General features: G+C 45.8%; 1 protein-coding gene across 1 annotated transcript; it reads right to left on the bottom strand.

Annotated features, from left to right (window-relative positions):
- Positions 1–4,422: 4,422 nt before the first annotated feature.
- LOC142370461 (GTPase IMAP family member 9-like) lies at positions 4,423–14,756 on the bottom strand. The gene is made up of 2 exons (XM_075453040.1): positions 14,555–14,756; positions 4,423–5,204 (listed from the first exon to the last, which is right to left on the bottom strand). The coding sequence occupies exons 1-2, from the start codon at positions 14,754–14,756 to the stop codon at positions 4,507–4,509; spliced, it is 900 nt and encodes a 299-aa protein (XP_075309155.1). The 3' UTR covers positions 4,423–4,506.
- Positions 14,757–15,043: the final 287 nt, after the last annotated feature.

Genomic DNA, 15,043 nt, shown 5'->3' with positions numbered 1-15,043 from the left:
AGATTATGACAGGAGTATATAATAAAAGCTTCAATGCTCAGCTCTTTCCATGGGTTTTTTCTTAATAATCCAAATCGTTCTGGACTGAGCTGCCGAGTAGAATAGTTGAAAGTCTGGTGAGATTTAGCCCTGCTTCTGGGGATGTTTATGCTACAACAGAAATATACCTTTGGATGGAGAGTGCATTTTTTCTTAGAAGTCTGTGTGTGTGTGTGTTTGTTACCTTTTGCAGATCAGCAAAGAGCATCAGAGGAAAGCTCTTATTGGTGGGTCATCGGTCTGGTGGCTGCACTGCTGGTTCTACCTCTGGCAGGAATGCTGACCTACCTAAAGCTGAGAGGTAAAAGATGTTGAGAGAAAAGATTTTCAATTGCACAGTTGCAACATACATGTATAAGTCACACTGTTTGTTTCTGGTCCCCCTTGTTTTCTGGCTGATTTCTACTTAAGGCTGGCATTTAATGAAAAGGTTCAATCACAATCTCAATCTCTCTCCATCTGCAGGAAGAACCTCGAAGCCCAGAAACGACCCAGAAGAGGTGACGGAGCTGAACCTGGTCAAAGGTTGGTCATCAAAACTAAACATCACATGCGCTGATAAAAACAGACACTAGATGGAGCCAGAGGTTCACTTCCGCTAGCTCCTGATAAACTGTTTACAAGCCCAACCGTTGAAAACAGAGAAAACAAATAACAGAAAGGCTTTTATCATATGACTGTTGAATTATAGTTTGTTTAAACTGCACTGGAAAAAATGCCCCTCCAAAAATAAGTAAAAAAACCAACAAATACAAGACGTTTTTGCTTGAAATAAGCAAAAAAATCTGCAAATGGAACTAGTGAAAATCGGCTTGTAAAGATTTCTTGAAATAAGATGTGATATTTGGGACTTTTGGGATAAAAAGTGATCTTGAAATTAGCTTAAAAACCTCTTCAAATGTCAAAAAAAGCTTGTTTTATTTATTTTTATTGACATTTTACGCAGCATCCCAATCTTTTTGGAATGGGGTTGTTAAAAGGTCTTATTTCATTCATTTTCCTGTTGAACTTTATGGCCTCTGTGTCTCATCCTCTAATGCTAAACATGTTCGCCGTGTTTCAGATGCAGCAGCAGGACAGTAACCTGCACGAGAGCACATGTTCGGCCGTCTGCAGCACCGATGGACGCTCATTCCTTCTCACTGGCACTCGATCACACTGAGCACTATCAGGCACAACAACCTGAAACACCTTAACTAACAAGGCACTAACAAAACACACTTATGAGGAACTGCAAGTTTCTGAGAAACAGAAAAGTCTCATTAGGATTTTATTTTATTTTTTTCGTAAAAGGATCACAGCTTTGCCTTAAAATGACTGATTTCAGAATGGGCATTCTTTGGATTTTGGAGGAAACCCAGAGGAGCGGCTGTATTTCAGACTCGTCACGCTAACACTGGAACGCAAACTCACAAAGTATAAATGGCTCTCAACATCTTCATGAGGGGTTTCGGAACCCCGACAGTGCCTCTGATCATCTGTAGGTATTTCAGAAACTCTCTGGGGAATATTTCCTTGTAAAGATCCCAGCGGATGAATCTACATTTCACAGGGACGAACCAGCGCTGGAATTCTCCTGCAAAATCAGTTTCTGGCCTTAAAAGGTTGCTGCTCTTCTAAAAAAAAAAAACAGAGATGAACTGCCTGAAATAAATCATGTTCCTGCTCAAAATGTGGTGGATGACTTTAAGGACTGGTAATATAGGACAGTAATAAAGCCAAATTGATCTGCATTTATGTTTAATGATGTATATTTGACCCAACAGGAAGTGGTGAGTAACACATCCTTCGAGGTGGATTAGTCAGTACTAGTCTGTCTGTTTTCCCTGATTTTTCTCCTCACAATGGTGAATCTTTTCAACATGTAAAAACCTCTTTGGCTCGCTCTTAAAATTGTCTGTAGTTTCCAGGGAGAGACGCAACAAGTTGCACCACAAAGCCTATAACAAGGAGTTGGTGTGGTTATTGTTACCAATGCTTGAAAACTGGTTGTTGTTGTTTTTTTCTCTCAATGTCAAGAAGCTTTGCATGGACATCACTACTGTGTGTCCTTGAATACGACACCAAGGATAGTTTAGGTAAGAGTGACTTCCTGTACTGTCCACCATTAACATAAAGTAACTTTTCCAGGATTTTCCATGAGGTCAAACGTTGCCTGGGCATTTATTCCTGGATCATAAAGATAATTTGGTCAGTAAATCATTGTTTGATGTGGAGAGCTTATTGTTTTATAAGACAAAGCACAGAATTTCTACTTATCTGGGCAACATGTTTCATGATGTCAAGTGTCATAATTAAATAAATGCTATTAAAAACGACTAAGAATCCAACTCACTGAGTCTTTTTCTGTGAACTTTCAGTCTGTAGGTGATTGCTCTCTTTAGCTAATGTTTAAACTTCACTGTGGGAGCTGTTACAAATATAAGGACTGATATATTAGGACTATTAGAAATGAAGTTTGAATTCATTTAGATCGGCCAGTGTTAGCTGCAACATGCACCAGCACCATAGTAACCCTGAATTTGATCAAGTGTGTGGGCAGATGGACAGATGAGAGAGTTTGTTGTTTATACTGATCACTTTCAAATGTGCAGCGGCAACTTTGCATTATATTACATATAATATGTGTCATATATTACAAAATATTACATTATTGTTGATAAAGAATGTTTATGAAATAGTTGTTTGCCGATAGTAAATTGTAAATATCAAAACAATAAACCGTTTGCGACACAAAAATCTTATTAGTTCAATTGTACCTCAAGATGAAGTCATACCTTTGGCACTTTTAGGTTAAGATTGTTTGTATTTGTTTTATGATAGTTTGCTTGTGTTATTACGATTATTATTATTATTTAATAATAATCAGATTAATAATGGAGATGCTTTTCTAAATAACAAAATCACCTGCTAATCCTTTTTCATGTCAATGTTTTGTTAGCCAGTAGATGGCAGCAGTGGCTTTGATATTTCAATAATAAGGGTTTCCAAACAGAACAAACAAAAGCCACAGAAAGGTTTGATTCCCAGCTTGGACCTTTCTGTGTGGAGTTTGCATGTTCTCCCCGTGTAAGCGTGGGTTCTCTGGCTTCCTGGGAGTGAGTGTGAGTGTGACCCTGGACTGGCAACCAGATCTTTTTTTTGAGTGTGTAGATGATATTGTGAAAGACAATAATACATAAAACAATTAAATTTATGAGAGATCTTTTTTAAATAATGCTCTTAAGATTTAATTCAAAATATATTATAAATAAATACCCATAAAGCAAAGCATAACTGTGTTTATGTCAAAGTTCTCTAAACAAAACAGTTAATTGATTCATGATGTTCAACTGGTTTCTCTGATGAACAAGTGCAATGATGTGTCTTATTGCAAATAAAGAAAATGAAGTAGGAGAGCTGAATATTCACTCACATTTATTTAGTTTAAAGGTAAAGAACAAGCAGGTAAATCAGACATGACTTTAATAATCACAGAATCATGAGTACAACAAAATAAACATGTTTCTCAGCAGAAACAACCAAATCAGTGTAATCCCACTGTGCTGTGTATATGTGCATGCAAGTGCGTTCATAAAATACTCTCTGTAGTTTATCATGCAATATTTAAAAAAACTTATTTTATCTTATTGATCTTTAAAAGGTCTTTTAAATTGAAGGATTTTCAAATGCAATGCTAAGCACAAATCTTCTCCTTTAAGAAGGTTGGATGAAGCTCAGTAATGTGAGGTGGATAAATCACTATGGAGGAGACACTTCTGGTCGCTTCCTTCCCGGTGAAAGTTTGTGACGTCTGCCACAGCATTCGCTAACTTTTTTAAAAAAGGATCATTGTTTAAATTGCTCAGAGCCAACGTATTAAAAAAGCTGCTAGCTTTGACATCACTTGCATCTACATATTATACACGTGTAGTTTTACAGTTACTCTTATTGCTGAATGGATGATAAAATTACAACATATGGGAAAAGAAAGACAGTTAGATCAAATCTAATTGCTTTTGTGACTTTGTCAGTTCAATTTAATAACAAGAAACATTAATAGTAAATACTTTTCTATCACCATCATCATGTATTACTTTGTAAGGAATACATTCTATCAATAAGTCATTTTCTACACCACAAAGCTAAATCCTAACATATTGAATACCACGATTATAAAATACCAGAAACCGCCATGATTATTGGCTTCTTATCAAATTAACATTATATCTACCAGAACTAAACTATGTTTTATTATCAGCATATCACACTCTCAGTATAATAGAAACCACATATTTCCCCCATAACAATCAACAGCTTAAGGTTTCCTCAATTTTGACTAATAAATGATTTAAAGCAATGCTGTACTCCCCCTCTGTCTACACAGTGTGTTCTAACTTTGCCGAACCTCCTCTGTTTGCTTACAAAGGTAGCAAACAAAATCTTTCTAGGTCTTGATTATGAGTCTAGACAATCCACCATGGTCATTTATTCTCTTGCAAGAATCAAATGAAAAAGTAAGATGCGTTGGATCAGAGCCATCATGAATTCTTCATCCATGTCACCTCGCCCCATTCTCTGAGCTAACTCTACCTCTTTATACATTGCATCTGTGTAATGTGTCCCCCCGTTTGCTGCCACCACGTTGTCGACCATCTCCAGAAGTTGCGTTACCTGTTTTCTGTCCTTGCTCATGTTGTCAAAGACTAGGAACCTTCCGCCACAACGTTGGATAACTCGTTGAAGCCCCGGGTCACCTTCACGTACATATTCCTGTATGGTCATGGTTCCAAGATCACCAGCACGGGTAAACAGCACAATCATGAACTGGTTGGCTTTTGGAGCAAACAGCTCCTGTAGTGCTTCCACAGAGTTCTTCTCTTCTTTGGTGAATCGGCCAATTTGGATCACCAGCAGGAAGACATGTGGACCAGGACAAGAGACTTTGACACATTTCACTATTTCTCTTTTTATGAAATCTTCCGTTTTGGAAGTGTCCAGGATCCCTGGCGTGTCAACCACACTAACTACTCTGTTACCCCAGAGAGCGACTCCTTTTTCACAGGCTTCTGTCACTGAACTTGCAGCGGGACTAGATCTGAATTTTGTTTCTCCAAGAATGGTGTTTCCAACTGCACTTTTGCCCACAGCAGTTTTTCCAATCATCACAATTCTCAAATCAAGAGCTGCAAGACAATGGACAAACTCAGTTTAAATTCTCTCACAGTGTGACTTGGTTGTTGTATAAATACCTGACTGAATGTTAGTTCATTATTTTAAAATGCAAATGACTTGTACAGATGGGGGGACAATCTTACCTTACTCAATTCAATTGTAAAGAAGAGAAGAAGAGACTACATTTCCCATCATGCCTGTGTGTGGCAGAGGAAAAGCCGAAGGAGGTGAAGCAGCGGCGGCAGCGGCAGCAGCAGCAGCAGCAGCAGCAGCAGGAGGAGCGGCAGCAGCAGCAGCAGCCCCAGCGAGGACTTCCCAGCCAGCCGGGGCAGAGCTGTTGTGTGTGAATGAAAAGGCAGTTTGAAGCCTTTTCCCGCTCTGCTGGCGCAACCGTGAGTCAGAGGGGCGCGAGCTCAGAGGGACATAAATAGAGCGAGCGGCTGGCGAAGACCCTGCCGCACGCGCGGGGGCGTGTCCCTTCGCGGGATGTAGCGTAATGTGCCTCCACTTCGTCTCGGCAAATCGCTACATTCCGCTCTGAATCTCTTTCTCTTTCTCTCTCTCCCCCTCTTTTTTTTCTCCTCTCCTCTCCTCTTCTTCCTCCTCTCCTCTCTCTCCCCCCCCCCCCTCTCCTTTCTCTCCCTCTCCCTCCAAGCTCAAACAGCTGGTGTTTCTCAACGCTCTTTGAGTGGCTTAATACAGTCAGTTCTTCCTCTCGAGTGGTTGACATGTTTTTTATCCTTCAGAGTTTCATACTTTCATTTAATAGCGCCGTATTGGATCACTGTATGGTGGCCCCCCTCTTTTTTTTGGTGATGAAGCTGCTTTGATACTGTTTCGTGTTGTGGTGGCTGTTGGTATTTCTAACTGTTGAATTGATCTGAAGTTGTTTTTGTGGAAGTGGTGCTATTTTGTGATCATTGAACTGGTTGTAATAAAACTTTGATTTATAAAGCATTGTCATGCAGCATTTTTACTCATCATAAGGGCTTAACAATGTCAATAATGAAACAAAACGTTATAAAATTAGGTTTAAGCTATTAATTAATTGATAATGTAAATATATATGGGACCCGTTAGGGTTAGGGTTAGAGTTAGGGTTAGGGTTAGGGTTAGAGTTAGAGTTAGAGTTAGAGTTAGAGTTAGGGTTAGAGTTAGAGTTAGAGTTAGAGTTAGGGTTAGAGTTAGAGTTAGAGTTAGAGTTAGAGTTAGGGTTAGAGTTAGGGTTAGAGTTAGAGTTAGAGTTAGAGTTAGGGTTAGAGTTAGGGTTAGAGTTAGAGTTAGAGTTAGAGTTAGGGTTAGAGTTAGAGTTAGAGTTAGAGTTAGAGTTAGGGTTAGAGTTAGGGTTAGAGTTAGAGTTAGAGTTAGAGTTAGGGTTAGAGTTAGGGTTAGAGTTAGAGTTAGAGTTAGAGTTAGGGTTAGAGTTAGAGTTAGAGTTAGAGTTAGGGTTAGAGTTAGAGTTAGAGTTAGAGTTAGGGTTAGAGTTAGAGTTAGAGTTAGAGTTAGGGTTAGAGTTAGAGTTAGAGTTAGGGTTAGAGTTAGAGTTAGAGTTAGAGTTAGAGTTAGAGTTAGAGTTAGAGTTAGGGTTAGAGTTAGAGTTAGAGTTAGAGTTAGAGTTAGAGTTAGGGTTAGAGTTAGAGTTAGAGTTAGAGTTAGAGTTAGGGTTAGAGTTAGAGTTAGAGTTAGGGTTAGAGTTAGAGTTAGAGTTAGGGTTAGGGGCCTGCCAGGTGAGTGTTTAAACTTGTAGCACCCACAGTTGCAGATATGCAACAAGCTTTTTATGTATTTACATTATATTTCGATTTACATGACATTATTTGAAATTTTAAATGGACATACATTATTTCCATTCATGTGTCATTTTTTTACATTACATTTGATTTCCTGTGTTTCTTTCTCAATGAAAGGTCATTTAAAGGGGTTTGTGCGTGGAACCTACTTCGAATGGATACATATGAAGGACAAAGGAGTTTGAACTTGTTTTGACTGAAGGAATTCCTTTTATAGCAAAAATCCGTATTTCGTCTTAACTCCGCAAAAGAAGGCTATTCCTGTGTTTCTTTCTCCAAAAAGGTCATTTAAAGGGCTTTATGCGTGGAACCTACTTCGAATGGATACATATGAAGGACAAAGGAGTTTGAACTTGTTTTGACTGAAGGAATTCCTTTTATAGCAAAAATCCGTATTTCGTCTTAACTCCGCAAAAGAAGGCTATTCCTGTGTTTCTTTCTCCAAAAAGGTCATTTAAAGGGCTTTATGCGTGGAACCTACTTCGAATGGATACATATGAAGGACAAAGGAGTTTGAACTTGTTTTGACTGAAGGAATTCCTTTTATAGCAAAAATCCGTATTTCGTCTTAACTCCGCAAAAGAAGGCTATTCCTGTGTTTCTTTCTCCAAAAGGGTCATTTAAAGGGCTTTATGCGTGGAACCTACTTCGAAAGTATACATATGAAGGACAAAGGAGTTTGAACTACAGAAGAGACGTGTCTAAGTGTGCGTTTGTGTGTGTGCACGTGCGTATGCATGTGTGTGTTTGTGCATGTTTGCGTGTGCATGTGTAGTGGTGTGTGTTTGTGCGTAAACGTACGTGCATGTGCATGTGTACATGTGCACGTGCACACACATGTGACAGACTCCTCCCCCTGAGACAGACTCCTCCCCCTAAGACAGAGACTCCTCCCCTAAAACAGAGACTCCTCCCCTTGATACAGAGACTCCACCCCCTTATACAGAGACTCCTCCCCCTGATACAGAGACCCCTCCCCCTAAAACAGAGACTCCTCCCCCTGATACAGAGACTCCTCCCCCTGATACAGAGACCCCTCCTCCTAAAACAGAGACTCCTCCCCTGATACAGAGACCCCTCCCCCTAAAACAGAGACTCCTCCCCCTAAGACAGAGACTCCACCCCGTGATACAGAGACTCCTCCCCCTTATACATAGACTCCACCCCCTAAGACAAAGACTCCTCCCCCTAAAACAGAGACTCCACCCCTGATACAGAGACTCCACCCCTTGATACTGAGACTCCTCCCCCTTATACATAGACTCCTCCCCCTAAAACAGAGACTCCTCCCCTAAGACAAAGACTCCTCCCCCTAAAACAGAGACTCCTCCCCCTAAGACAGAGACTCCACCCCTTGATACATAGACTCCACCCCCTAAGACAGAGACTCCTCCCCCTGATACATAGACTCCTCCCCCTGATACAGAGACTCCTCCCCCTTATACATAGACTCCTCCCCCTGATACAGAGACTCCTCCCCCTAAGACAGAGACTCCACCCCTTGATACATAGACTCCTCCCCTAAGACAGAGACTCCTCCCCCTGATAGAGAGACTCCACCCCATGACAGAGACTCCTCCCCCTAAAACAGAGACTCCTCCCCCTAAGACAGAGACTCCACCCCTTGATACATAGACTCCACCCCCTAAAACAGAGACTCCTCCCCCTAAAACAGAGACTCCTCCCCCTGATACAGAGACTCCTCCCCTAAGACAGAGACTCCTCCCCCTGATACAGAGACTCCTCCCCTAAAACAGAGACTCCTCCCCCTGATACAGAGACTCCTCCCCTTGATACAGAGACTCCTCCCCCTAAAACAGAGACTCCTCCCCTAAGACAGAGACTCCACCCCTTGATACATAGACTCCTCCTCCTAAAACAGAGACTCCTCCCCCTGATACATAGACTCCTCCCCCTAAGACAGAGACTCCACCCCTTGATACAGAGACTCCTCCCCCTTATACATAGACTCCTCCCCCTGATACAGAGACCCCTCCCCCTAAAACAGAGACTCCTCCCCTAAGACAGAGACTCCACCCCTTGATACATAGACTCCTCCCCCTAAGACAGAGACTCCTCCCCCTTATACATAGACTCCTCCCCTAAGACAGAGACTCCTCCCCCTAAGACAGAGACTCCACCCCTTGATACATAGACTCCTCCTCCTGATACATAGACTCCTCCCCCTAAAACAGAGACTCCTCCCCCTGATACAGAGACTCCTCCCCTTGATACAGAGACTCCTCCCCCTAAAACAGAGACTCCTCCCCCTGGTACAGAGACCCCTCCCCCTAAAACAGAGACTCCTCCCCTAGACAGAGACTCCTCCCCCTAAAACAGAGACTCCTCCCCTTGATACAGAGACTCCTCCCCCTAAAACAGAGACTCCTCCCCCGATACATAGACTCCTCCCCCTAAAACAGAGACTCCTCCCCCTGATACAGAGACTCCTCCCCCTGATACATAGACTCCTCCCCCTGATACAGAGACTCCTCCCCCTAAGACAGAGACTCCACCCCTTGATACATAGACTCCTCCCCTAAGACAGAGACTCCTCCCCCTGATAGAGAGACTCCACCCCATGACAGAGACTCCACCCCCTGATACAGAGACTCCTCCCCCTGATACAGAGACTCCTCCCCCTGATACAGAGACTCCTCCCCCTAAAACAGAGACTCCTCCCCCTGATACAGAGACTCCTCCCCTTGATACAGAGACTCCTCCCCCTAAAACAGAGACTCCTCCCCCTAAAACAGAGACTCCTCCCCCTGATACAGAGACTCCTCCCCTAAGACAGAGACTCCTCCCCCTGATACAGAGACTCCTCCCCTAAAACAGAGACTCCTCCCCCTGATACAGAGACTCCTCCCCTTGATACAGAGACTCCTCCCCCTAAAACAGAGACTCCTCCCCTAGACAGAGACTCCTCCCCCTAAAACAGAGACTCCTCCCCTTGATACAGAGACTCCTCCCCCTGATAGAGAGACTCCACCCCATGACAGAGACTCCTCCCCCTAAAACAGAGACTCCTCCCCCTAAGACAGAGACTCCACCCCTTGATACATACTCCCTAGGAAGAGACTCCTCCCCCTAAGACTCCTCCCCCAAGAAAGAGACTCCACCCCTAAGACAGAGACTCCTCCCCCCTGATACAGAGACTCCTCCCCCTGACAAAGAGACTCCTCCCCCTAATACAGAGACTCCTCCCCCAAGACAGAGACTCCTCCCTCCCTAGGAAGAGACTCCTCCCCCTAAAACTCCTCCCCCAAGAAAGAGACTCCTCCCCAAAGACTCTTCCCCCTGACAAAGAGACTCCTCCCCTAAGACAGAGACTCCTCCCCCTAATACAGAGACTCCTCCCCTTGATACAGAGACTCCTCCTTCCTTAGGCATAGACTCCTCGTGTATGTGTGAACGTGCTAGTGCATGTGTGTGCACGTGGTAGTGCATGTGTGTTTTTGCACGTGCTTGTGCACGTGTGTGTGCACGTGCTAGTGCACGTGTGTGTGCACGTGCGTGTGCATGTTTGTGCACGTGCGTATGTGTGTGCTCGTGCATTTGTGTGTGTGCACGTGCTAGTGCACGTGTGTGTGTGCATGTGTGTGCACGTGGTAGTGCACGTGCGTGTGCATGTGTGTGCACGTGGTAGTGCACGTGCGTGTGCATGTGTGTGCACATGCTAGTGCACGTCTGTGCATGTGCGTGTGCATGTGTGTGTGTGCATGTGTGTGTGTGCACGTGCGCGTGTGTGTGTGCACGTGCTAGTGTACGTGTGTGCACGTGCGTATGTGTATGCGTGTGCATCTATGTGCACGTGCTAGTATACGTGTGTGTGCACGTGCTTGTGTATTTGTGTGTGTGCACGTGTGTGTGCACGTGTGTGCACATGTGTGTGCACGTGCGTGTGCATGTGTGTGTGTGCACGTGCCAGTGCGCGTGTGTTTGTGCAAGTGCGTATGTGTGTGCTAGTGCATTTGTGTGTGTGCACGTGCTAGTGCACGTGTGTGTGTGCGTGTGCATGTGTGTGTGCACGTGGTAGTGCACGTGCGTGTGCATGTTTTTGCACATGCTAGTGCACGTCTGTGCATGTGCGTGTGCACGTGTGTGTGTGCATGTGTGTGTGTGCACGTGCGCGTGTGTGTGCACGTGCTAGTGTACGTGTGTGTGTGCACGTGCGTGTGCACGTGTGTGCACGTGTGCATGTGTGTGTGCACGTGCTAGTGCACGTGCGTGTGCATGTGTGTGCACGTGCGTGTGCATTTGTGTGGACGTGCTAGTGCACGTGCGTGTTCATGTGTGTGCGTGTGCATGTGTGTGCACGTGCTAGTGCACGTGTGTTTGTGTGCGTGCGTCTGTGTGTGCACGTGCTAGTGCACGTGTGTTTGTGCATGTGCGTGTGTGTGTACGTGCTAGTGCATTTGTGTGTGTGCACGTGCTAGTGCATGTGTGTTTGTGCACGTGCGTGTGCACGTGTGTGTGCACGTGCGTGCAAGTGCGTGTGCATGTGTGTAAGCACGTTCGTGTGCACGTGCGTGTGCATGTGTGTGGACGTGCTAGTGCACGTGCGTGTTCATGTGTGTGCGTGTGCATGTGTGTGTGCACGTGCTAGTGCACGTGTGTTTGTGTGCGTGTGTGTGTGTGCGCATGTGCATGTGTGTGCACGTGGTAGTGCACGAGCGTGTGCACGTCTGTATTGTGCGTGTGCATGTGTGTGTGTGTGTGCATTTGTGTGTGTGCACGTGCATGTGTGTGTGCACGTGCTAGTGCACGTGTGTTTGTGTGCGTGTGCATGTGTGTGTGTGTGCATGTGCATGTGTGTGCACGTGGTAGTGCACGAGCGTGTGCATGTGTGTGTGCACATGCTAGTGCACGTCTGTGCTTGTGCGTGTGCACGTGTGTGTGTGCATTTGTGTGTGTGCACATGCTAGTGTACGTGTGTGTGCACGTGTGTGTGCACGTGCGTGTTCATGTGTGTGTGTGCACGTGCGTGTGCACGTGCGTGCAAGTGTGTGTGCATGTGTCTAAGCACGTTCGTGTGCACGTGCTAGTGCATGTGTGTGTGCACGTGCGTGTGCATGTTTGTGTGCGCACGTGCGTGTGCATGTGTGTGCACATGCGTGTGCATGTGTGTGCACGTGCGTGTGCATGTGTGTGGACGTGCTAGTGCACGTGCCTGTTCATTTGTGTGCGTGTGCATGTGTGTGTGCACGTGCTAGTGCACGTGTGTTTGTGTGCGTGTGCATGTGTGTGTGTGCATGTGCATGTGTGTGCACGTGGTAGTGCACGAGCGTGTGCATGTGCACATGCTAGTGCACGTCTGTGCTTGTGTGTGTGCACGTGTGCATGTGTGTGCATGTGTGTGTGTGCACGTGCACGTGTGTGTGCACGTGCTAGTGTACGTGTGTGTGTGCACGTGTGTGCGCGCGTGCGTGTGCATGTGTGTGTGCGTGTGCATGTGTGTGTGCACGTTCGTGTGTACGTGCTAGTGCATTTGTGTGTGTGCACGTGCTAGTGCATGTGTGTTTGTGCACGTGCGTGTGCACGTGCTAATGCATGTGTGTGTGCACGTGCGTGTGCACGTGCGTGTGCACGTGCGTGTGCACGTGCGTGTGCATGTGTTTGGACGTGCTAGTGCACGTGCGTGTTCATGTGTGTGCGTGTGCATGTGTGTGTGTGCACGTAATAGTGCACGTGCGTGTGCATGTGTGTGCACGTGCGTGTGCATGTGTGTGGACGTGCTAGTGCACGTGCGTGTTCATCTGTGTGCGTGTGCATGTGTGTGTGCACGTGCGTGTGCACGTGTGTGCACGTGCGTGCAAGTGCTAATGCATGTGTGTAAGCACGTTCGTGTGCACGTGCTAATGCATGTGTGTGTGCACGTGCGTGTGCATGTGTGTGTACGTGCTAGTGCACGTGCGTGTTCATGTGTGTGCGTGTGCATGTTTGTGTGTGTGTGCACGTGGTAGTGCACGAGCGTGTGCATATGTGTGTGCACATGCTAGTGCACGTCTGTGCTTGTGCGTGTGCATGTGTGTGTGCGTGTGCATGTGTGTGTGTGCACGTGCTAGTGCACGTGCGTGTGCATGTGTGTGCACGTGCGTGTGCATGTGTGTGGACGTGCTTGTGCACGTGCGTGTTCATGTGTGTGCGTGTGCATGTGTGTGTGCACGTGCGTGTGCACGTGTGTGCACGTGCGTGCAAGTGCTAATGCATGTGTGTAAGCACGTTCGTGTGCACGTGCTAATGCATGTGTGTGTGCACGTGCGTGTGCATGTGTGTGTACGTGCTAGTGCACGTGTGTTTGTGCACGTGCGTGTGTGTGTACGTGCTAGTGCATTTGTTTGTGTGCACGTGCGTGTGCACGTGTGTGTGCACGTGCGTGCAAGTGCGTGTGCATGTGTGTTTGTGCACGTGCGTGTGCACGTGTGTGTGCACGTGCGTGCAATTGCGTGTGCATGTGTGTGGACGTGCTAGTGCACGTGCGTGTTCATGTGTGTGCGTGTGCATGTGTGTGTGCACGTGCCAGTGCACGTGTGTTTGTGTGCGTGTGCATGTGCATGTGTGTGCACGTGGTAGTGCACGAGCGTGTGCATGTGTGTGTGCACATGCTAGTGCACGTCTGTGCGTGTGCACGTGTGTGTGTGTGTGCATGTGTGTGTGTGCACGTGCGCGTGTGTGTGCACGTGCTAGTGTACGTGTGTGTGTGTGTGTGTGTGCACGTGTGTGTGTGCACGTGCGTGTGCACGTGTGTGCGCGCGTGCGTGTGCATGTGTGTGTGCACGTGCGTGTGCATGTGTGTGCACGTGCTAGTTCATGTTTGTGTGCACGTACGTGTGCATGTGTGTTTGAACGTGCACGTGTTTTTGTGCACGTGCTAGTGCATTTGTGTTTGTGCACGTGCATATGTGTGCACGTGTGTGTGCATGTGCGTGTGCACGTGCGTGTGCAAATATCTGTAAATGTGCATAATTATTTTCTAATGCCAAAAAAATGTGACAAAGACAATTATATTACTCGTGAAATGTTTATTTACGAAATATTTATTTTTTAAAAATTGAAACTTGATCAAATTAGGCTTCATCAAAGCAACAACACACTCATATAAACCAGACAGGTTACAAAATCAAATATTATGCAAAGGAAACTCAGAACGCATAAATTCAGCACAGAGAACTGCCAATGCAATGAAGCTGCACTGCCCATGAACTATAAATGATAAAAGTAACATTTCAGTAATCAGCATTGAAACGTGCTATTGTAAATATTTTTGCCTACTTCCAATTAGTGAGATACATGTGCCTGTCGGGGCGCGCAGGTTTCTTTAATCCTCGGTGGCACTGAGGACAGGGCCACTCGCAAGTCCTGTTCAACCGAGAGCCGCGACCTCCTGTTGTTCTTCATGTGAACTAGAGAGGAGAACGCCAACTCACACAGGCAGGTAGTGGGGAAAAGAAGCAGTTGCTCAATGGCGTGGTTGGACAAGCTCCGATGCAGAAGCCAACCAAAACTGATCCAGAGGGAGCTCACTACATTTGAGTTTCAGTGTGGGGTCCACACGGAGCTCTGCGCACTCCTCTCTCTCTCTTTCATAGTGAGCTTTTCTGTTGAGGATTCCTGGTTGAATGGGTCTCGGATCCAGTCATAGTCCTCGATGTCAGCCACACGTGGAAAATAGCGCTCAAACCTGTCTTTTAAGGTCTTAAGGTGTTCGGCACATACAGCGCGCTCCATAGCTGCCTGTGGCGCAGCTGATGCCAGCGGGAACATCTCCATGGAGCCCTGTCCCAAAGAATCATTTTGCCCATAAACCCCTCACAGAATCTTGTCTGTGGATGATAAAATATTTTCATTCCTGCCCTGAAGCTTGGCGTTCAACTCGTTCAGACGTCCAAATATGTCCGCAAGGTGAGCCAGCCTGGCGCACCGCCTCTCATCCGCGAGCTTGTCCTTATGTGGGACAGCGTGTTCAGGTGAACATTCAAAAAGCTCTTCCCGAAGTTCATAAAGACGGGATAGGACTTTCCCCCGTGACAGCCAGCGCACCTCTGTGTGGAGGATCA

The sequence above is a fragment of the Odontesthes bonariensis genome, chromosome 20 (genome assembly GCF_027942865.1).
Source record: "Odontesthes bonariensis isolate fOdoBon6 chromosome 20, fOdoBon6.hap1, whole genome shotgun sequence".
NCBI classification, from domain to species: Eukaryota; Metazoa; Chordata; class Actinopteri; order Atheriniformes; family Atherinopsidae; genus Odontesthes; species Odontesthes bonariensis.
Note: the sequence above shows the minus strand (reverse complement) of the source record. Positions and strands in the feature narration are given on the sequence as shown.

Excerpts from the sequence above, each read along its gene's own strand:
- LOC142370461 (XM_075453040.1), bottom strand. The coding sequence starts at position 14,756 with ATGGAGATGTTCCCGCTGGCATCAGCTGCGCCACAGGCAGCTATGGAG. Across the intron at positions 5,205-14,554 it reads TATGAAAGAGAGAGAGAGGA|CTCTTGATTTGAGAATTGTG; the intron begins GTGCGCAGAGCT and ends ATTGTCTTGCAG.